This window comes from Paroedura picta, chromosome 7 (genome assembly GCF_049243985.1).
Source record: "Paroedura picta isolate Pp20150507F chromosome 7, Ppicta_v3.0, whole genome shotgun sequence".
Taxonomy (NCBI): Eukaryota; Metazoa; Chordata; class Lepidosauria; order Squamata; family Gekkonidae; genus Paroedura; species Paroedura picta.
The window spans coordinates 65740224-65764871 of record NC_135375.1 but is presented as its reverse complement, the minus strand read 5'-3'; the positions used below and the strand labels follow the sequence as shown (position 1 = coordinate 65764871).

Here is a 24648-nt window from a genome sequence, read left to right as displayed (position 1 = left end):
GTCTCTAGAAGGTTGGTGAATTATATTCAAGGTCAACCAATAGAGTCTGCAGAAAATTAATTAGATCAAGTTACGGGGGGTGTACTAAGGGTTGGGGGGTGTACTAAGGGCTGAAGAAGAGGCTGTGCTGAAAAACAGCCTAAAATCATACAGCTGAGTCAGCCACACACATACCAGTGAAATGGATAGTCAGCAACAGAGAAAAAAAGAAAAAAAATTAGATGGCACATTTACTCCAGCTGCTGCCAACGACAGCAGTATAATAACAAGAAGGTATTTCTAGTAAGGGAACTCCCAACCCAGTCAGGCCTGATAGTTTTACTCCAATGACACCAAACAGAAAACTACATCATGTCTTTTTCCTCCCCACTCCTTTCTCCCACAAAGAATTGTTGCTAAACACTAAATCTCTTTACCTATGACACATGAATGAAAAAGTGTAGGTTAACTGGAACTACCATTTACTCCACTAACTGGTGTTATAAACTAAGGTTTAATTAAAACTTAGAATCCAAGATATCGGGAGAAGTGATTCATTCACATATTGATACTTCACTGTTAGAGTTAACTGAGTACTGCATGAGGAAGTGGAAAAGCTACAGTTGCCAACCTCCAGGTGTGGCAGCACATTCCTGCTGAGTTTCACCCTTCCCAGGATCTGCCTCCAAATTTTCAGGAATTTCCTAGCTCAGGGTTAGCAACCCTAGGAGGAACAAAGCATGCGTGCCTCTTAATTCAGTGGAACAATGGATGAGACCTGGGCTGAATCTGCAGAGGTTTTATTCCAATGCCAGGTCGATTCAGATGTATGGTCCTTTAATAAACAACTTTGGACTTTTTTGCATTAAATGTCTCAGCTCCTTTTGTCTCCAGGTTCATGACACCACCAACCCCTCGATAGATTTCCCATTATAACCCTGGGGATAATTAACTATAATAGTTCCCATAAGTTACAATGTAGCCAAAAGCATTTAAATTTTTTTAGTGCACACCACTATTGGAGACTTCAAAACATCAACCCCTGAATAAATCTAATGACTAAGAGAAAATCTACAGGCTAATAATTCAAGGCAGTCTAAACAAGTACACATACATGCATTAAATGAACTGGACAGCTCTAGACAAAAAGGAGTCTCTTTTGGCAATCATATTGAATACACATAGGTCTGCCAGCAACAAGGTACACATCTTATTCCCTCAGAGATAGTCTTTAGAACAAAGTCATATAAATAAAACTTTTGAGCACAACCCCCACTTTGAAATGGGTATGCTCCTATGACACAAAGCCATTTCAAACATATGCCAGCCTTCTTGTTTCTTCCATCACACCCACAAATGTCCAAAGTAGCCGTACATACCTCCAACATTTCAATATATATGTTATGTTACAAAAAAACAAACCAACCCACCACTAGCCACCCCATACCCAGGCCAACGCACACTTCACTCACCAAGACACCTGGGGGCACGAACATGGGAGGGAGAATCATGTGGCATGGAGAAACAGCCAGATTCCCAAGCTGCAAGACTTCCAGGAAGAAACACAGGGATGGGATCATGCTGGATCAGGTGGGAGCTGATGGCAGGGTCTTCCCCTGCCAGAGTATAAAAGGAGCAGCACAAGTAAGAGCAAGGACCCAGGAATGGAAGCTTCTCTTCCATCTGGCTAAGGAAGATGGAGGCTTTGCCAGGTGTAGGGAAGAAAGCCAGTTGTACTCTAAGGAACCAGCAAGACGCAATAGCCAAGAAACTTTTCAAGACAGAAATAGTACCAACAACATGTTGAAGAGGAGCACAACAGACAGAATTCTGTGTTTTTGCTCATTCATCTGTAGTCATGCAGAAAAGGTAAACTGGGCAGGAAGAATGGGGAAAGACATCCAGTTACATTCATGTATACTAAGATCTCTTCACGGACCATTTTACAGAAAAGGGAATGTTTCATTAACAGCGGAAGGGAAACATACTCAAGTGAGCACATCCTCAAATTAGAAGAGTTGGTTTTTATACCCCACTTTTCTTTGCCAGAAGGAGTCTCAAAGCATCTTACAATTGCCTTTCAATCTTCTCCCCATCATAGGCACTCTGTGAGGTTGGTGGGACTGAGAGAGCCCTGATGTTACTGTTCAGTTAGCGCACTATCAGGGCTGCAACAAGCTCAAGGTCACCCAGCTGGCTGCACATAGAGGAGCAGGGAATCAAACCAAGCTCACTAGATTAGAAGCCACTGCTCTTAAATACACCACCACACTGGCTTAGTCCGAAAAAGAGACTGAACACCATTGTCGCACCACCACCTTTATTTTATATTTTTTTATATTTTAACCCAGCTGAAAGCTGCACCCACAGTCAGGGATCTGGGATTGATCCTTGACACCTCCATTACAATGGAAGTGCAGATCACGAGAATAGTTCAGCAAACATTTTTCTGCCTATCTCTATTGAAGCTACTAGTACCCTATCTGACCCCAGAGCAACTGGTCACAGTGATCCATGTGATAGCCACCTCCAGGCTGGATTACTGTCACTCACTTTACGTGGAGCTTCCCTGACTTTGATCTGGAAATTATAGCTGGTGCAGAAAGCAACTGCCCAGGACCTCACGAGGACCCCATGGAAGGCTCATATTTGACCTGCCCTCCATCAGCTTCCAGTTGAGTTTTGGGTCAGGGTTGAGGTATTGGTCTTAACATTCAAGGACTTGCATGATCCATATCCTGCATATATAAGGGACCACCTCTCCAGGTATATCCCCCCAAAGTGCATGGTGCTCTGCTAGTTCCAACTTGCTGGTGGTCCCTGGCCTCAGGAAGTATGTCTGGCCTTGACCACAACCAAGGCCTTTTCAGCCCTGGCTCCAGCCTGGTGGAATGAGCTGCTACTGGAGATCTGAGCCCTATCAGAACTATCAAAGTTCCAAAGGGTTTATAAAGCAGCGCTCTTTCACCAGGCATATGGTTGAGGCCAAAATGAGCAATAGAACATCAAAATAGGTTCCCCTCCCCTTCCTGACCAGGTGAAATCAGAACTGGAAACCACTGTATAATCTCACTATTTATTGGACCTCTACACCTTATCTGTTATTTTACTGGTCTACATATTGTTTTTATGCTTATGTTTTATTATTTTAATGTTTGTATAGCTTTATTGTTGTAAGCCACCTCAAGTCTGCTGTGTAGTGAGGGGTGACCTAGAAATTAAATTACTATTATTACTTTCACACTTTCTTAAGTGCCTCTTTCTTTTTCACAAACTAGGGATTATGGACGCTTCTCCCTGACACCACACCAATTTGAATCAGTCTCCAGCATGTAACCCAAACTCATGCTCACTGTCATGTCTAGTTCAGCCCTCAGCTGCATGACTTCATGGGTGGCTTTGTACAAGTTATTTGTTATCCTGTTGCCCATCAATAAACTTTCAGAGTATTTTGATAAGGATGTATAAAACAACTTATTCCTGCTTTTTGCATAAGAAATACAGAAACATAAACATCAAAACATTTTGATTACTTGTGAATAGCTCTTAGTATTTGCTGTGGGCTTTTTTCATTTCATTTCCATGTTCGAAATATTAATAGCAGAACAGTTCTGCTTTCACACTTTCACTGAAACTGATGGTTCAGGTACATTTCCTTTAATGCCTTAGCACTGTATCTGATTGGTTATGTTTGTTATTTTTTATGTGAGGCTTAGACTTGCCTTCATCAGAGGGAACCTCTTCCTGGTCATCAGGGGAAGGAAGGAGAGGTTGAAGGGGCTCCATGTTAATGATGAGCTGCTTGTTCAAGGAATGAGAGCTGCGACTCTGCATCATGTTGGTTCTGAGGGCAAGAAGGCAAAAAGAGAAGCTCTTCACCAGAAATACTTGGAATCAAAACAGAATTGCCATGTTGTAAGGCACAGCAGAAAACATAGTAGTGACTCCTAAGTTCCAAAATAACCATACAAAAGTAATGGGAAATGTTATGTAATAAAATTGTGAAGAATAAAAAGCAATACAAATTTGAGAAATCGCTGTGTTTTCTGGTCAGGCCAGTTTGTCCTGTAACTCCTAGTACTAAAATAAGAAGCAGAACTTTCTACAGTCAGTTTTGTAGGTCTTGATTTCTTTCATTACCTAGATTTTTGCATTTTTTGAATTAATTCCCTTCTCCATGTCTCATAGCAAAGCAGTCTTCCCTGAGTGGCCAAAGACTTCCTGGTTCCTGGTTGCAAGGCTTGTCTTAAAGTGATTGCACTCCAGAAGCCTTAACTTCTCTCAGCAGAGATTTGCCTCTTGTTATTTCCCTCTCCTCTGCTGTTGTAGGAGTGCTAACACAGATCTCGCATAATTGCATGATTGGGCAAATGCAGGTGCAGACAGGCCGGACCTGTGCATGACTCTTGTCCCAAGCCAAGGCCATCTCAGGTCAGAAATTCCACCCCCATAGCAAAATATCTCCTCCTGAGGACCCCATCTCATTATGTACACTGGTCAGATAAGGTGAAATGTAAAATCATATGGGCATGCGCGGTTACGTCTTCTTTCTCTGCTTAATGCTTACGTGTACCTTAAGATTAAGCAATAAAAGGATGTGCTGGCAAGGCACTTGAGCTCACCACGTGTGGGTGTCATTACTTCATGCTGTCTCCTCTCCCCACCCCTCATTCAAGAAAAGAGACTCCTGCTGTGCTTGGCAACCTTCCCTGTTTTGAGCTTTCCCAATCAAGTGCAGGACACTTGCTATTTCAATTCAGGGGGGGGGGTAGAGAAAGACTTGAGTTCGATCAAATCGATCTGAATTCAGCAGGATAGACAACAGAAAAAACAAAGTAAGTGCAGAATCAGCCCAGGTCTCCTGAAAGCATTCTGAATAAAGCAATTTATGTAGACATTACTGAAACACAAAGGTACCTGTGCACTTCAGGAGGATCCCTCTGGATTTTAGAACTGGCTTCAACAACCTCTTTGGCAACTTTTCCACTGTAGCAAAGCACAATATTCAAAATACAAACTCTTTTAAAGTGAAGATTTGATTTGCACGAAGTAACTAAATACTTAAATCAATGAATGTCTATTTTTAAAGGATATCAGATTAAATAAATACTAGGGGCAAAGCCCGTTGTCTCCAAGAATACAACGGGTGCTAGAGCGTGGCAGTGGGAAGAGGAAGGGGAGGAGTTGTCCAGTCTGTAAGGGCATGGGGTTGAATGTGTGTGTTGTGTGGGACGTTGTGGTGGCATGGTGGTAAATGAGGGCATGGGTGTGGAGATATGGGTGTCAAGAACCTGTGGTGTGGAATGTTCGTTGAGTGTGGGAGAGGACTAACCTTTGGGAATTTTGGCATAGTGGTTACAGATGAGCTTTCCAGAGCCATGTCCTCAGATATGTGAAGGAAAAATCAGACTGGAGACCCTTCTTAGGGGAAGATTACATGGCAACCAATTCCTCCCAGTTCTGCGTCATTTCCCTTCTTGTGTGAATTAGGCCACATTCACAGAAATGCCCCTCTGCCCTAATACACATGGGGTAGTCACAGTACACAGGTGTCCACCCTGTTCCTTCTGTCTCCCATGTTTTCACTGTTGGTAAAATGTTATGTGTCCACATGCTTCTTTCATGGTTGCTCCTTAGAAGAACGGATTTTTGTGATTGGGCCCTCTGAGTTTTTATCCTGGATAGGGCCCTCCCTAACTCCTCCCCAGGTGGCCTTACCCTTTTATTTAATAGGAGCGTTTAAAGATGTTCTATCTTTCAAAGTTAATTTAGGCCTCAAGAAATATTCCCAGTTAATATCAGTTATGAGGAAGACTTCCAAAAAAATTGTACCTCTGTTGGGTGGCAAAATAACATCCATTTAACTGGCTAGCAAAAGCTGTGTTCATCTCTTTCTCCACACTACTGAAGACTTATGCTTAAGCAGAAAATTAGAATGACTGCATAAGCACATTCCTATACAATTACTCCACTTTAACACTGTTGAAATCAATAGAATTAGACTGAAGTAACTCTGCATAGGACTGCACCAGGAGAAGTGGCAACAAATGCATAGTGGAATTTCAGAGCAAAGTTTGATTTTTTATTCATCTCTCCCATGTAGTACCCAGAAATTAGCTAATGGACAATACCGCTATCGAGATCAGTATGTACTCACTTGTAACGAAACCTACTGCCTTTAAAAAATATTTTGCTGCTAGACATTGTCTTGATTTGGCTGGATTTTGCATACCTTCAAATAAAACAAAGGAAGAAACAGACTGTTACATTATCAAGGAAGCAAAAAATAAGCAAATGTTATTGGTTATGGAACGTTTGTTTATTGTGTTAAATGTTGATTATCTTGATTTTACTAGCCATCTATATGAGGTCTACTCAGTCATAAGTTCCTTTTTATTCAGTGGGAATTACTCACAAGCAAGTGTAGGATTGTAGCCTTTGCATGTTATATATATTATATATGATACCTAATAATCTTATTGACCTTTGATCGTAGATGTTTTTATTTAACTTCCGTAAATAACTTCATGTTGTAAAGAAGCAAGATAAAAATGCTTAAATAAATACCTGTTACCAAGTACATATAGGTCAGAGCTAAAGCAATGGGGGGAGGGGCACCTGAGGTTGGGGAAATGGCACAAGATTGAACTGCTCAAATATTACCCTTTAAAAAAAAACTTTTTTGCATGACAATATTGCTACATTTGCAACATCAATTCCTCCCCCCTTCTGTTTTGTCCTATTGCAACAGGAGACAAGAGCAGTGCAGAGACATGGAGGAGAATACAGATTTGCTTATATATGACATCTATAGATCTACTTACTTATAAAAGGCCTGGTTTTCCACTCCACATTTCCAAAGATGCTTGCAGGCTGCTGGTGTAGAGGTATGGAATGACAGCATAGCCTTTTTCTAGGAGTTTAAGGGACATTAAACACAAAGAAATGGAAGGGTTTATTATGACAGCTGGGCCTCAAGGCATGATTACCAGATTGAGAGTAGACCCTTCTCAGATAGGATAAGAACTTAAGATGACACTGGATTTCATCAACATTGTTCCCAGCATTTGGGAGGGTTTAAAAACTGTGCATGGGGACCATGGAATATGGGAAGGACACCTCCTACTGCCATTTTCCTGACCTGAAACACTCCCAGGGAGCCATTATTAGACCTGCTGTGGTCATATGGAACGTTGGACCATTACCATTTTTTCTGGGGTCCCCTATATTCCCATTATTAATGTTCTTCATACTATTCTCAATGGTTCTCTCTCCATCATCAAGACAGCCAGTTTGGTGTCGTGGTTAAGAATGCGGATTTCTAACCTGGCAAGCTGGGTTTGATTTGGTGCTCCCCCGCATGCAGCCAGATGGGTGACCTTGGGCTTGCCACAGCACTGATAAAACTGTTCTAACCGAGCAGTGATATCAGGGCTCTCTCAGCCTCACCTACCTCAAGAGTGTCTGTTGTGGGGAGAGAAAAGGGAAGGCGACTGTAAGATGCTTTGAGACTCCTTCGGGTAGGGAAAAGCAGCATATACAAACCAACTCTTCTTCAAAATATCCATTTTCTGACTTCTACTTTTTCTAAATCTTCCTTCTGCTCAGAGCAAGCATAATTTTTTTTTGAGGGGGGGGTTCCTAAGTTCTTGATTACAAACATGTATAGGTCATGTTTGAAGAGTGACCATTAAGTCCAGGTAGGAATATTTTGAATCATAGCAATTCTGGATTTATTTCTATAAGTACATTATTTTCTATAGTTCAGGCTCTATTTCTTGCCATACCATTCACACATTTAAACAATATTTAATATATAAAATTAGACTACAAGGAACAACTAAACTGCATTTAGCTACTTTTATTTCAAAACATATTTTGACAGTCCTATCTACATGCAATGCAGCAGTTTCATGAGAAAACCCCCCCCAAATATGCCCAATTTCCATTAGAAATACCCACATGTCAAACTGGTATAATTTAAAATACATGAAATATCCAACCTCCTTTTGAGTTCCAATCACATAAAATGTCTTCCCTTCAAATTTTAATTTATAGACATCAGACCTGCAAATAAGGGTTTAGAATAAGACAAATAAACGTTTTAAAATATTATTTGGCAATTTCATAAAAATGTATCTAGTTCATAAACCTTTAGCAAGTTGCTGTAGAGTGAATTGTATTTTGATAGGAAATAATAATAATGTAAAAGTTGAATGATTTTTTAGTAAGCTAATATAGGAGTACAAGCTGGCACCAATCTTATGTCTGTTAAGAATCAAGTTCCACTGGAATCACTAGGGTTTACTGCATTAATTGTTTTTAAAACAGCCTTAGTTTATTGGGTATTTCTGCTTTGATGTATATATATGATATATATACTTTGCCTTTAAGCCCTCATAAGGGCTAGTAAGGTAGCTAATGAAATAAAATGTATGTAATGAGATCACATATTTAACCTTTAAAACCTGCAAGAAACACAACATAAAAACAATTAAAAGCCGAGTAAATATACCTACAAAGCATTAAAAACAACGTCAGAAAGGGGAAATTGCTGAGGGAATACAAAACAAAACAGAGAACCCTTTACTTGTTGGGAAAAGATGGCAAAAGAAGGGGACAGATTTCCATAATTTTGGTGGCATAAACAAGAAGACCGTCTACTGGGCTATTTCATCTGCCTAATCTCAGAATGTGGAGACTGAAGCAGGGCCTCAGAAGACAACCATAGAGGTCAAATACATTCCTTGGGGCTGTAAAGATTAGTACCAGTACCAAACCACATAGTGCTTTAAAGATTAACACCACCACCTTAAATTATTCCCTGAAACAAATTGGAAACCAGTATAGAGGGGCCAAAACTGGAGTGATGTGGTCCCTACCATCCACTCCAATCAACAGCTTAGTTGCAGCATTCTGAGCCAACTGAATACTTTTCAAGGGCAGCTGTCTATAGAGTATATTGCTATAATCTAATAAAAATGTAACTAACGCATGCACCACAATAGCCTGATCTTTTCTGCAGCTGGCTAACCAGTCAAAGCTAGTATGTATCCAAATTAAAATCAAAACCACATAATCCATGGGGGAAAGACAGGCAATTACCTCAATAATTTACCCTTTCCTTATGGATTTTCACATCAAGGCATAATTATATTATAACTTTTCATTAACATTGTTATAGTTTTAGTAGCAAGTATTTTGGGAATGTCAAAGAAGGAGATTCCTACGGAACTAAAAGGAAACTGAATGAGAAAGCTGCATTTCTAAAGCAGTATGTGTGGCTTCCACAGAAGATCAAGTACCAGCATCATTCAACTTCAGCTGCCCTGGTTGTCAAATGAGTTCCAGATCAAATTTAAGGTACTGGTCTTAACCTTTAAGGCCTTATGCAGTCTGTGACCTGTATACCTGAGGGACTGCATCTCCAAATATGTTCCCCGATGTATTCCAACTTGCTGGAAAACCCCGGCCCTAAAGAGGTGTTCTTAGTCTTGGCCAGATCCAGGACCTTTCCAGACCTGGCTCCAGCCTGATGGAATGAGCTACTGGCAGAGACACAGGTCCTCATGAAGCTCTCAAAGTTCCAGAGGGTCTGCAAACCCTCCAGGCATTTCGTTGAAGCCAAGAGCCACCAGTACCATCAGAATGGACCCCCTACCAGCTCCCTACTCCCTCTCATCCTACACCTGTTGATAACCGGTATTCCATCAACCAGTTCCCAGGTGTTATAGGGGTAGTTGCAGGAATGTTTCTGGTTGTTAGCTATAATAATTTTAGATTGTTTTAAAACTTGAAATTGTACAGAGTTTTAATTGTTAAACACTGTTGTGAGCCACCCCAAAACCATTCAGAGAGAGATGGCCAATGAATGAATGAATGAATGAATGAATGAATAATGTTAGCACATGCTGTTTCCCTCTCAGTTTCTGAGCACCATATCTATCATAACAAAAATTTATGCCCATATTTTTATTTGAATGTGCTAGAAACAATAGCAAGCCAAATAATTCTGCATCATTTAGACTGAAAAGAAAAGACGCTGAAATGAACCAGAGTGTTGCTGGAAGGGAAGAAATGAAATTATATTTTAACAAGACAAATATCAGGATGACATCTCACCATTTAAGCAAATGTATCCTTTTATTTCCCTGGAAAACTACAAAACCTGCAGCTGTGAATCCTAAAAATGTTGTCGTCCCTGTTGAATCCTTGAAAGGAATAACAGATCAAAATTAATTAGACGGGGGAATGGGGCATAAAGAAAGTTCTATGATTAACACAGTATATTTCCATCCACTAATAGCACTGAACTGCCCACACACAGTGCAACAAACAGGTGATCCATGGAAAGAAGCCTCTTTTCAGATCAACTATTTGGCAGCTCTGTAGGCATTTAAATAAACATAGATCCTTTTAAATGCCTCAGAGCTGAAAAATTCAGCTTTCCTGAATCAAATCCGACTCAAATCCCAGTATGAAACTAGTCTAATTGTTTTTGCACATCCCTAGAGCTTCCACCTTCTCCTGCATGTGCTACAGCTGAGCACAACGATGTTCCCTACTGCTAACATCCCCTCCTCTATTGGCATTCTTACTACATATAGAGCAATGAACTCAAAGGAAGACTGAATGCCTAATGACATACTCAATCAAGCCTTAAATAAGTAATCAGACAAATTATCAGAACACTTGCTCCCATTTTAGGCTTTTTAACTATTCCTGGTCCTAATGCATTACTGTATAATTTATAATTTTATGGCTTTAATCTTTGTGCATATGATTTTATTATGCTAACCACACTGAGTCTGCTTTGCAGGGAGAGCACAGTCTATAAATTAAACAAATAAAGAATATACAATTTCTTTCTGTGCATTTAAAATTTTTTAAAAATTAAAAACTCTTTACCTTGCAAGGATGGGGATCAACACCATAAGTTTCTAAAGAATGTGCTTTCAGTAATAAATTAAACTCAGCAACAGCTGGACTCTGACCCCTAAAAGAAAACAGAATGAAAAATGGTATATAAGAAAAATATTAATAGTCTCAACCAGTGATAAGTCATCACAAAAGGACACAGATGAGGTTTCATATGATTTGTCTGCTACTCTGTCCTAGCACCTAATCCTTTTGGATTAAGCCTGGATGCTTTCAACATGCTCTTGGGACTCCAGTGAGCTGTGCAGTTAATCAGGGGTTATCAAGTATCCTTTTTTTGGTGTAGTTAACATTTATTTATTTATATTTATATTTTTATACAGCCCTTCCCTACAGCTTAATAAGAAATAAACTAAAGCATTAGTTTCCCATCACCCACATCTCACATATTAAAATGTATTCCTTCCTGCTCTGGAAACAAGTAAGAATGTTCTAGTAGCTGTCTGTCTCTGTTTATCTGTCTCTCTCTCCCTGTATGTATGCATGTATGTATACACGAAAACCAGTTATACTGTTTCAAGAGGGTGGCAATATGCTTTCCCTTTCAGGCTCTCATTAACAGGACCAGCCAAATTATTCTTACAGGGAGCTCCAAAAATGTACTGCAGAGATGGAAGTCATCAGTAGCCTGCAGCTTCATGCTAACGTGTGTTTTGAAACTGTCACAGTCCATCACAGCACTGTTCTTATTACAAGACTGCAAATCACACTTTTCCCAAACTGAGCAGGTTTTTTATTTCTTTATTTATTAAAAGCTGCAGTATGGCAACTTATCCTCTCCTACTGTAGTTCAGATGGCTGTCAGCCGCACAGGAAACTCACAACAAAACTTATTCAAAAGAAAAGAGTTTTATTGATTAGCACTATACGCATTGGACTGAAAGTCAAATCTGACCAGAGGCCAGATTTGCCCCAGCTTATCAATACATTTCTCCCGCCCAAAACTTGACAGTTCCCAAGGAGGGGGGTGGGAGAGAAAAGACATGTGTGTTAAAACAACAGGATTCCATTCTCCCAGCCTTGAGAGAGGTGACAACAACCCTGTGAGCCCACAACAAGATAAAGGTTAACATAACATCACTACTCTACTTTATAGCTTACAAACTACAAGGCCAGGGCAAGCAGGCGCCAGGCCCAATCAAGCAATATAACTGACATGGAGGAACTCAGGCTAATTTATGACAGAGATTCTACAATCCTGACATCCCTCCGCATTAAAACCAACTCACTCCCCCACCTAGCCGGCATCCACCGGGCGAGGACAATCAGGGAATGCTCGATGGAAAGCCCGGAGAAGGCGGGGCGCCTTCACATTCCCAGCCTCAACCCACTCCTTGTCCCCAGAGGGAAAATCTTTCCAATCGACCAAATACTGGAGGCGACCCTTATGCATACGAGAGTCTAAAATTTGGTTAACTTCATAGTGGGTGTCTTTGTCGATGTATATCGGCACAGGCGTAGCTGGAGGAGGGTGCCATTCATCCGGGACGGGAGCTCTCCGCAGCAGGCTGGAATGAAAAACCGGATGCACATTCCTATAAGTCTTTGGTAAAGCAAGTTCCACAGTTACAGCATTTATTAGTTTAATCACTTTAAATGGGCCCACATATTTTGGGCCAAGCTTCTTGGATTTTTGTTGACACCGCAAATTCTTTGTGGACAAATAGGCCAGATCTCCCACTTTCCAGTCTGGTGCAGGTACCCGTTTTTTATCTGCCTGGGCTTTATAGGCCTGTTTCGCCCCTTTGAGGCTGGCAACTATCTCCGGCCATCCTGCACTGATGGTTGCAGCCCACTTATTAATGTCAGGGGCTTCGGTGGAGCTAAGTTCCCAAGTGGGTGCTGCCACTAAATCAGTCCCATACACCACCTTGAAGGGGGATACCCCCGTTGAGGCGTGGGCCCCATTGTTATAGGCAAATTCAGCGAGTGGCAGTAAGGAAACCCAGTCATCTTGCTGATGATTGATAAAGCAGCGCAAATATTGCTCCAAGATCTGGTTGACTCTCTCGGTCTGGCCATTAGACTCGGGGTGATAGCCTGAGGTGAAGGCTTGTTCTATGCCTAACAACTTCAGGAGCTCCCGCCAGAACTTGGCAACGAACTGGGGGCCCCGATCCGTCAGAATACGTGTCGGGATCCCGTGCAGACGTACCACGTGGTTTATAAACATTGAAGCCAATTTGGCGGCAGTAGGCAAGGCCGTGCACGGGATAAAATGAGCCTGCTTTGAAAAAGCGTCCACTACCACCCAAATGACGGTTTTCCCTTGACTGGGAGGTAAGTCCGTAATAAAATCCATAGTGACATCCGTCCAAGGCCGAGAGGGGGTGGGCTGGGGCTGCAACAGCCCTTTTTTCTTTCCCCCAGCAGGTTTTGAGGCGACACAAATGGGGCACCCTTGCACATACTTTTCCACATCCTTGCGCAGAGAGGGCCACCAATACTGTCTCCTGACCAGGTGCAGAGTTTTCACAAACCCAAAATGTCCAGCTGTTTTCGCATCGTGACAAAGTTTTAAAACCTCTCCCCTGGCCACAGCCGGGACAAAAAGCCTCTCGCCTTTGAAAAAGAGCCCCCCCTTCTCAGTCAGATCGGGGCGGAGGGAGTAAAATTCCGAGTCCTGTGACAACTCCTTCTGGACCCAACCCCCTGGAATGGGCGTTACAGACTTCGTGTGGCTGCGCGTCACCGCGGCCATCCCCAGTTGGGCGGGGGTAAAAACTGTATCCACCAATGGGTCTCGTTTGCTGTTGTACTGGGGCAGGCGCGACAGGGCGTCTGCCAGAAAGTTCATTTTGCCGGGTAGATGTTTAAGGGAGAAGTTAAAACGAGCGAAAAACTCCGCCCATCTCATCTGTTTTGCCGAAAGCGAGCGGGGCTGCTTGAGCGCCTGGAGGTTTTTATGATCCGTCCAGACCACAAATGGCACTGCGGACCCCTCTAACCAATGCCTCCAAGTGGAAAGAGCCAATTTGACTGCAGCCGCTTCCTTCTCCCAAATGGCCCAGTTTCGTTCCGCCCCAGAAAATTTCTTTGAAAGATAGGCCAGCGGGTGCAATTTCCCATCCTCCCCCTCTTGGAGGATCACGGCCCCCATTGCCACGTCCGAGGAATCTACTTGCACGGTGAATTGCCTAGTTGGGTCAGCATGGGCCAGCACCGGTTCGGACGTAAACAACAATTTCAGTCTGTCAAACGCGTCCTGGCATGGGGGAGTCCAATGGAGAGGCGCCCCCGGACGGTTAGCTGTCTTTCCCCCTTGTTTGGTTTTCAACAAATCAGTAAGAGGCAACGCCACTTTGGCAAAATTGGGGATAAAGGTTCTATAAAAATTAGCGAACCCCAAGAAACTTTGTAATTGCCTCCTAGTACGGGGGGGTTCCCACGCCAACAGGTCCCGCACTTTGCCCGGGTCCATTTCGATCCCAGCCTGGGAGACCCGGAAGCCCAGAAACTCCACCGCATCTTGGTGGAACTCGCATTTTGACAGTTTGGCAAACAACTGGTGCTCCCGCAAGCGGCGGAGCACCTCACGGACCAGGTTAGCATGACTCTCAACATTTTCTGAATACACAAGAATATCATCAATATAAACCAACACCCCTTGGTACAATAAATCATGCATAATTTCATTAATCATATTCATGAACACGCCCGGAGCGCCGGCGAGGCCGAACGGCATTACGGTGTACTCAAACTGCCCCAGGGGAGTGTTAAAGGCTGTCAAATATTCGTGTCCCTTCTTTATTCGGACCCGGTAATAGGCCTCCCTTAAATCCAGTTTCGTGAAGATTCGCGCCTTCCCCAAGTGGCCTAATAAGTCCTTTATCAGGGGGAGCGGGTAGGCGTTGCATGTGGAGACTGCGTTCAAACCCCGGTAGTCGGTGCACAAGCGCAGTGAACCGTCTTTCTTTTTCACAAAGAGGACCGGGGCCGCCAAGGACGATGTGGCTGGTCTAATAAAGCCCCTCGCCAAGTTTTTATCCAAAAATTCCCTGAGCTCCGCCATTTCCCGCAGGCTCATGGAGTAAAGCTTGGCTTTGGGGAGGGGTTCCCCCTTCTTCAATTCAATTGCACAGTCAGTTTTACGATGGGGAGGAAGTTGGTTGCACTCCACCTCCGCGAACACATCAGCAAAGTCCCGATACTCGGGAGGAAGCGCTGCCCCCCCGGATCCCAATGCGGCCACAACCCCCGAGCTCGGGGGACTTCGCGCCCGCGCGTGCTGCTCGCAAGCGGGCGAGGTGAACTCCACAGTCCCTTCTTTCCATTTCACTAGGGGGTCATGTTCCTTCAGCCAATCCAACCCCAACACGCAAGGGAAGGCAGAGTGAGGGGCTACCAAAGGTTGGATTTGCTCCCAATGTTTTTTTATGTCCAAGTCCATTGGGCGCGTTTTTGCCGTGGCTTCCCCTCCGGGGGCACATTTCCCATCTAATTGGGTGATTGGCAAGGGTTCTTTCAGCGGCACCTTTCCCACCCCCAAAGTCTCGGCCAGCGCCGGGCTCACTAATGATTGAGTGCACCCCGAGTCCACGATACATCGGACACCCACTGTTTTCCCCGACTTGGGGTTGGAGAGATTGGCAGGTAAGAGCAGCAAGGGGGAATCACTCACCGCGCGTTTGCCCCTGTTGGCGGCCTGCTGGCGGGGCGCCTTTACAGCAGACCGTCCTCGTTTCCCGACTGCGCCTCGGCTTGGTCCTCCTCCTCCGGCTCGCTACTTTCCTCCGAGTCGTCCACTGCCGGTACGGCAGCCACAGGCACCAGCAGGGACTTGGCACTTTTCTTCGGAGCGGCTTTCTTGGTGGGCTGAGCTTTCGTTGGGGGGCTATTCACGGCTCTCGGTGTCGATCCCGCTTTTGACGGGCATTGTGCGAGAAAATGCCCCGCTTGGCCGCAACCCAAGCACAGCCCTTTCGCCATGCGCCGGGTGCGCTCCGTCGGCTCCAGCTTCGCACGGGGCTTGACTTTCGCCGGGGTGGAAGTCTTCGCCACAGTTTTACCCGCTAAGACCTGAATCATCGAGGCCCGCTCCAATCGATTTTCCATCTCTCCAGCCAATTGGACCCACCCGTCGACGGTAAGCGGGTCTTCCAAAAGGAGGCATTTGTCAGCCAGAGTGGGATCGAGGCCCCCCACAAACGCCAGTACGCGTTGGGGTTCGGTCCAGTCAGGCACCGAAGACGCCAGCTCCTTAAATTCCCTGGCATACTCAACCACTGACAATTTTCCTTGCCGGTGAGCCCTGAGTTTCTTCTCTGCCGTCTCCCGTTCGAACGGCTCCACATACATCTGGCGCATGGCTCGCAGGAAGTGGTTATAATTACGGATGGCTTGGGGATGATAACGGTACAAGTCCAGGAACCATTTGGCAGCCTTGCCTTCTAGGGCCTGCCCCACAAAACGCACCCGCTCGGCGTCGTCATGGAACGTAAAACCCATGTCCATCATGTAGGCCTGGAGATGCACCAGGAACGTAGGAAATTCTGCGGGGTTCCCCGAAAACTTAGCCTTGAATTTATAGGTGCTCCGCATCTCCACTCCACGGAGGTGGGGGGGTAGGCGCCCTGGGCCCCATTCCGCTGGCGCCGGAGCTGGGACCAGGGGCCTTGCACCCCGGCCGATGCCCCGTCCTCGTCCCGCCGCCACTCTCGCTCGATCTGCCACCCTCGCCGCCTCTGCTGCCCGCGCGGCCGCCGCCGCTGCTTCTCGCGCCGCTGCAGCTGCTGCCGCCTCGGCTCCCGCAACGTCCGCCGCCGCCGCCGCCGCTGCTGCCGCCGCCGCTGCCTCAGCGTCTCCGTCCGCGCCGTCGCCTCCGGCTCCGTCGCTTCCGGCTCCGTCGCCGCCAGCGCCACCCGCGTCCTCTCGCTCCTCGTCTTCGTTTTCCCTTTCCCTCTGCGCTCTCGCCCGCGCCGCAGCCTCCGCCTCGATCTCCAGCTGCGCTCTGGCTCTGGCCACCGCTTCAGCATCCGCTGCTGCTTGTGTGTCCGCCATGCCGTGCTCCCGCAGGGCAAGCCCACCGCTCGCTCTGCGCCCGCTGGTATCGTGTGCACCACCACCGAGCACTTCCTTCAACAGGCGTTGTGTCCGTCGTTTCTCCTCCGGATCCAACCGACCCGAAAGGTCCTGCAGCCAGTTGGTCACCCTGTCCAGCTTGTACTGCAAGTCCTGCGTCTCACCCACAGGCTCCAGTCCGTAGCTAGGCAGTGCCAGGTGCTCCGGCCACACTTCGTCCCCAGTAGGGCGGTCGTACCTCGACAATCGCCTACGCTGGGTGACGTGTCGTTCCAAAAATTCCTCGGGCCCCGGGGTTGTCCCCGAGATTGCCCTCAGCATGCCCGAGCTGTACGGCCCTGCACTGGCGCCGTCGCCCTGGGAAAGGTCCCAATCCAGGCCCTCTCCCTGCTCAGAAAAAGTATGTCCCTCGCCCTGCATTTTCGCAGGTGAAAGGAGTTGTGAGATTTGACTTGATGTCAGCCGCACAGGAAACTCACAACAAAACTTATTCAAAAGAAAAGAGTTTTATTGATTAGCACTATACGCATTGGACTGAAAGTCAAATCTGACCAGAGGCCAGATTTGCCCCAGCTTATCAATACATTTCTCCCGCCCAAAACTTGACAGTTCCCAAGGAGGGGGGTGGGAGAGAAAAGACATGTGTGTTAAAACAACAGGATTCCATTCTCCCAGCCTTGAGAGAGGTGACAACAACCCTGTGAGCCCACAACAAGATAAAGGTTAACATAACATCACTACTCTACTTTATAGCTTACAAACTACAAGGCCAGGGCAAGCAGGCGCCAGGCCCAATCAAGCAATATAACTGACATGGAGGAACTCAGGCTAATTTATGACAGAGATTCTACAATCCTGACAATGGCTAGATTTCAGTTGGTTGAAGCAATCTGATTTTCCACTGCCATTTTCAGATTGGCAATGGAAACAGGTCAGTCCCTCTGCAACAGAATAAATCTGACATTAAAAACCACAACACTCAAAAAGCAGGAGCACTCTTTAAACAAAGAAAATTCAAGGGGAAATTACAATGTGATATTGCTGAACTTGAGTTCATTCACAAGTTTAGAACAATGAATCGCCCTAGGGCTGAATAGGGACATAGGATTCTATCTCACTGCTAATTTTCTGTGCCCAAACATTTCCCCACTGCTCTTATCAAACTGATTATTACAATATGTATTGTATCTCTGCATCCTTTACAAGCATTCTTTACAAAAACCCTCCCAACCTACTGATTGGGATAAAAAGATTCAGAGATCTCAGTTTATGATTATGGGAGTTTTGAATCTCAAAAGCCTGAAAACCTTGTTTGTCTCTAGCTCAATTCCCCTGGAATCCCTTGATCTTCATCTTGGCTAGGCAGCCCATTTTATTTCTTCTTTGTTTTTCTGTCTGTCCCACCCAGAGGTTTAAATGTATATAGATATATGCTGACCCCTGTCTAAGGATTTGAGAGACTGACTAAAAATCCTTCTTTTGACTTTTATGAGTCATGTGGGGTTTGTGGAAATTCAAAATTAACAAGCTGTTTAATTGTACTTATGCAGTAAAATGGTCAGATAGGGAACAGGTTTAAAATTTAGGAGGTAAACAAGCAACACGAATGAAGGAACTTTGCATAAATACAAACAAAAGAGAGTTTGTCACAAACAAGTAGCTGTTTAAATATACAGGCAGTTATTTAAACACTGAGAGAAAGTTCTTGACAGTTTCTGCTTCAATAAACAAGCATAAGCTTCTTTGTCTCAAAGGCCTGTACCGCACGGGAGAAAAAAGTCAAGAGGCTGGTCACACAGAAGCAGAGCAAATCCCTGCTTCCACATGGCGCAGCTGCTGGGCAGGCCCCCTCCTGGGACTGCCGCAGATCAAGCCCTCTCCTTGGCCTCCAGCCCTATCCTCCCTGAGCACTTTTGACGCCACCATGCTACTGCCACAGTGCTGGGATAGGACCTTGCTGCAGGCAGCAGTTGCATAAGAAGTGTTCGGGGTGGGATAGGGAGGGCAGGAGTCCAAGGCAAGTAGGGAAAGACAGGACTGAGAGGCAGACAGGCAGACCAGCAGGCTGGGGGAAGGGAGAGGAGGAGCAGAAGGGACGTGGTATGACACACAAGAGGAGGAAGGGAAGGAGGCACTTGGGTAGCAAGGCGGTGGGCAGCAATTTGGGCAACAGAGGTTACTTAGGACCGCTAGAGAGAACCTTAATTGCAGTTGAACTACTGCAGGGGTGGGAAACTGTCTCCCTCACCATGCCCTCTGCTAGGCAGCTGTGTTTGGATTTTTTTTTAATGCTTTACCTTCGTGGCATGAGTATCCATAGCAATGAGTACACATTGCCACAGCTAGATTTCAATTTTAAAAAATTGCCCTAGACTCATAAACCTCTGATTGGTTGCCTCTACTGATTGACAGGCTGAGGAGCAGTACGTAAAAGAGCGTGTTGCTCTGTTTTGTGCTTTTTTCGCAGCTAGTGAGGAGGGGAAAAGGCGTGACACAGCAGCAGAGTGTGGTGGGGAGAAACAGCACTGTTTAATGTCCCGTGATTGTGGGTAGGAGACATCACATGATTTAGAGTCATAGATTCATAGAATCATAGAGTTAGAAGGGGCCATTCAGGCCATCTAGTCCAACCCCCTGCTCTATGCAGGATCAGCCCTAAGCATCCTAAAGCATCCAAGATTTGGCCCTCTGTGCAGAAATGGCCTTAGTTCTTAAGATTTATATCACAGATATGGATCACCTACAAGCTCATTTTTAATAAATCTAGCAAACATAATACAGTAGAGTGTTTGTTTTTTTAAAAAATATTCACAAACACATTCTAAATGCTTTTTCTGTAAAAATAAAATTTAACAAAAAAAGAACAACCACAGTAGCAACTTTTGTTTGTTCTCCTGAACAGCATCTTGGGGATTGTAATTGGGAGGAAAGGTGGCATAGAAATGTTTTAGATAAATAAAGACATGAACTCCATATAGAGCTAATAATATGATCAATTACAGTGGAATTCTAAGCAGCCTGAACCCTAGCAGGGGTATTCAATGAGGCTTATCCCAAGAGAAGGACTGCATTCTTAGGGCTGCATTGTGACAAAACTGTTGTAAAGCTTGTTCTTAATATAGTGACTAAGGGGCTACTAGTATGATAAACAAAAAAATAGCATTTTCTTATATTTGTTCTGTGTGAAAACAAGGAAAATAGAAAATACCATACTTGGAACCCAATAATATTCATTCATTCATTCATTCATTCATAATTTAATTTATATATTGCCATTCCCAGAAATTCTGGCTCATGGCAGTTTCCAACATATACAATAAAACAATAAAATCACAATTCATAACAACAGCAACCCAATAAAACATCTTAATATTACAAAATCCCAAGATGGTGGTAATAATTAGTACAATCAGACCTTTAATGCTATGGAATTAGATGTTGGGGCAGCTGAGGATGGACACGCTTCAGGGTAGTTCCTGCCGGTCTAGTACCTGAGTATGGCAACTAGGGGAAGGGGGTCTAATTTCCCCAGTACTTGTTGCGCTCAGGTTCAACCAAACGCCTGGCAGAAGAGCTCTGTCTTGCAGGCTCTGCAAAACTGAGAGAGTATTTTAATGGATAATAATAATAATAATAATAATAATAATGATGATGATGATGATGATGATGATGATGATGATGATGATGATGATGATGATGATGATGATGATGATGCAACTATGACCTCAATTATGCAGGATTATTTTCCATTAAAATGAAGAATGTTAGGTATACAAATTTGTTTTTTTAATTTAATATATCATACATCCTACTACCCACCAACTCACCTCCTGAGCCAGTTTTCAACCCAAAGGGGGATGCAATTTCCTGTATCTTCTATCTAATTCTAATCTCTCCCTTCCTATCAAAAGCTCAAGCTGAAATACATGGATCTCTACTTTAGCCTCACCACATCCCTGAGGAATCGGATTACAGGTCTCCCAGGTCCCAGTCTGACATCTAAAGCAATACACTGTGATCCACTGGTATGGTCTTTTTATGGTAAAACCTGCTTCAGGAGCTCGAGTGCCACTCAAACATGGACCTTGCCCAAAACACATGATCACTGATATACCTCAGGAAAGAGTATGACATTTTTTTCTCCCTTGGAGGGCTTCAAGTCTGAAATAAAGAAACCCCCAGTCTTGGCAGCTAATCTGCCCTCAAAAGATAAACTATAAACAGTTTTTTAATCTTAGTGAGTTGTATTGCCAAACCTAACCACACAAATATTATTTTGATAGGAGGCATAATGGTAGATTGGTACAAATGGTGCTACCATTTATACTGTAATCTAGAGACCTCTTTGCATGATAACTCACAGATTCCCTGGAACAGCCTGGGGAAGGGGGGTTGCACTAGGAGGGGGAGAGGGAGGGAAAAAGCACTCTTCTGTTCCTGGAGCTCAGCTCATGGCTCTTAGGAACCAACCACCTTTATGCCCTAAGCCTGGAAACAGATTTGGAGTTCAAATAAATTAGAATACAATGATTATTATTTCAGGATATAAAACAATTAAAATGTTTCAGGAAAAAAAACATTGTCATAAAAATAAGTTACTTCAAACTTCACATCAAACACTTCAGATCGCAAGTGAGACAAAAGATAAAAAGACAATGAAAAAAATAAATTTAAAGTTTTTAGAAAAAACAGTCTTTTCTTAAGTTTGGATATTAGCTGCCTTGGACAAAAAATAAACCTCTATGCCAATGATAATATCTTAATACAGAACAGAAAAAAGCAAATGTTGTACAAATAGACTAAACTAGGTCTCTAAAACAACACTAAACCAGGTTGGCTTCAGGTGGCTCTCTTTGACCGATGTGTACAAGTTACTAGGCCGAGTAAGGGCACCTACCTGCCCCCTTGTTACCTGTCAATCTTGGCTGCTCTGTGGGGTGACCAGCAGACAGGAAACCCACTCAGGGACATCATCAACCTCTCCCTGACTACTGGAGAGTTCCCTGAGGCTTTAAAGGGGGCGATTGTTCGACCCTTACTGAACAAACCATTGCTTGAACTGCAGGACTCATCCAACTACCACTCGGTTTCTGAGCAAGGTGGTGGAAAAGGCAGCCCTGGATCAGCTCCTAGCTTTCTTAGAAGAAACTTCAGCAATCGATCCATACCAATCAGGCTTCCATCCTGGCCATGGGGTGGAGATGGGTGCTGGTCACCTTGGTGGATGACCTCCGGCACCAGATGGATAGGGGCGGTTCATCCATTCTCGTAATGTTAGATCTGTCAGCCACATTTGATGTTGTTGACCATGAACCCAGCTGGTCCTGAGTTTTGGCCTGGGTTGTCACTAGTATGCTGATGACACCCGGCTCTATCTCTTCATGGGTGGCCACCCAGACTCCCCTCCAGATATATCTGCCAGTTGCTGGAAGCTGTAGCTGGGTGGCTGGAGCAGAAACTCAACCCCTCTAAGATGGAGGTTCTGTGAATGGGAGGGAAGGGGACAGATCAGGAAGCAGGTCTATCCAACCTGGCCTGGGTACAACTTAACATCATGCCCTGTACTAGGAATCTGGGCATGACCTTGGATTCTCACTTATTATGGAGGCACAGATCATGAGAGCATGCCTGGCATTTTTCCATCTTCACCAGACGAGGCTACTAGCGCCCCACCTATCCCCAGAACACCTGGCCACACCGATCCATGCAACAGTCACCTCTGGGATTGATTTCTGATCTGGAAATTGCAGCTGGTACAAAATGCAGCAGCTTGGGTCATCACTGGAACACCTTGGAGGACCCATATTCAGCCAGTGCTGAGACAGCTGTATTGGTTGCCAGTTGCAGCCCGGATCAAGGTTCTGGTTCCGACCTTTAAGACCTGTTGCCTTATGCTCCCCGCAGTGCCTTGTGTTCTGCGGGTACTAACCTGTTGGTGATTCCTGGTCCTCAAGAGGTTCACCTAGCCTTGACCAGAGCCAAGACCTTTTTGGTCCTGCAAGAGCTTCCATGGTTCTGCAGGGCCTGTAAAATGGAGCTCTTGGCCTCAACCAAAGACCTCAACCAGGTCTTTGGTTGAGGCCAGGGCGCAGGAGATCACAGGACCCCAACTAGAACTACTAGCATAACTGGGATTTGGAGCCCTAAGGTGCTGAGGAAGGGGCAGCCATGGCTGTTGGAAGAGAGGTTTTTATTTTTCTCATTGCCAGAGTAGGTTGGGATTTGGGTTTTATGGTTTATATGCTTTTATGTATCGGGGTTTTATTCTTGTAACTCACCACAAGTCAACTCTGAAAGCGGCAGGTAAGAAATCTAATAAATCTAATAATAAATAAATAAAAGTTCCCATAGCCAATGCAAAAGAGAATAATCTTTCAAATGCATAGAGTAACAGAACTGGAAAATTGAACATTTAGATTTGATCACTTCACTCTTACCATGCTAAGAAAAAAAAAGGGACTAATTTATTTTTTCTAATAACACAGTTTTATTAACTAGAGACTTCTTCACACATTATGGAACATATAAAATATTTGGTAGTAGGGGTCAAGTTTTATGCACATGATGGCCAATTCTGATCAGGGCAACGGAATATGGATAAGAAGCTTCAGCCTACCCCCCTTTCCCAGCCTGAAAGGGTCCTGCGGGTGCTATTTGGCCCATTACGGAAATCCAAAAATTATTACAAACAGGGTGTACCCCAGAACTGATGATACTCTAGAATGTGTTGATTGTCATGGGTATTTAGCATCAGATGCTCCCGTCTCTATACTAGTGAGACAGACTCTGCCCAATTGTGCTGGGAAAAGTTCAACCATTTAGTACATGCTACAGAAGCTGCTGCAAAAGTACATATGTTTGACTGTACCTGTATGCAGCAGCAGTGGTAAGCTCCATATCCCAGGTTCCTTAAAACAACTCTGTAAGTCAATTCCAAACCTGTTTTTAAGCCCTGATGATACTAACAGCTGCAAAATATGACACCATCGTCTTAAACTACTGGAGAAATGTTCAGACAAATGTGGTACGGCAGGATGCATTTTCCTCACGCAGGAATTAGGAGGATGTAGTTTTTGTTACTACACTGCGGTCTACTGCACGGCAACCTACTGCTTGCATTTATGTAGTCCATGCTAATTTATCTCCTGTGCAACAGCTTGCCACACGTGACATCACATCTGCTTGGCAACTGATGTTGAGGCAACTCACATGGTGAAGACTAACTTGTATGATAAGAAGAAGAGTTGGTCCTTATATGCCGCTTTTCTCTACCTGGAGGGGTCTCAAAGCAGCTTACAATTGCCTTCCCTTTCCTCTCCCCACAACAGACACCCTGTGAGATGGGTGAGGCTGAGAGAGCCCTGATATCCCTGCTCGGTCAGAACAGCTTTATCAGTGCTGTGGCAAGCCCAAGGTCACCCATCTGGCTGCATGTGAGGGAGCGTGGAATCAAACCCGGCTCGCCAGATTAGAAGTGCGCACTCCTAACAACTATACCAAACCACACCATAGGACAGATATTGTTACCATCAGCCATGAGAAATGGCCTCTGTCATTAGAAATCAGATTACGGGGAGGAAAGTTGCTTACTTTTCAGCACAGGTTATTGGTAAGCCAGATATTACCATAACCTTTATTAAATCTATTTAAAAGCATACACAATAAGATTTTCCCTGGGTACAGGAGGACATAAGGAATTTACTCAAAAAG

General features: G+C 44.5%; 1 protein-coding gene across 11 annotated transcripts in view; it reads right to left on the bottom strand.

Moving 5' to 3' along the window:
* FRMD3 (FERM domain containing 3) overlaps positions 1 to 24648 on the bottom strand; it is a 152781-nt gene that overhangs the window by 11890 nt on the left and 116243 nt on the right. For 10 of the 11 annotated variants that reach the window (XM_077344693.1, XM_077344697.1, XM_077344698.1 and 7 more), the window contains 8 exons: positions 10888 to 10975; positions 10102 to 10190; positions 7983 to 8046; positions 6804 to 6892; positions 6137 to 6211; positions 4897 to 4965; positions 3702 to 3823; positions 1452 to 1595 (listed from right to left, as the gene is read on the bottom strand). In XM_077344693.1, the coding sequence (XP_077200808.1) occupies positions 1452 to 1595; positions 3702 to 3823; positions 4897 to 4965; positions 6137 to 6211; positions 6804 to 6892; positions 7983 to 8046; positions 10102 to 10190; positions 10888 to 10975 (740 nt within the window). The remainder of the gene's footprint in view (positions 1 to 1451; positions 1596 to 3701; positions 3824 to 4896; positions 4966 to 6136; positions 6212 to 6803; positions 6893 to 7982; positions 8047 to 10101; positions 10191 to 10887; positions 10976 to 24648) is intronic. The other variant, XM_077344694.1, reaches the window with a different exon arrangement.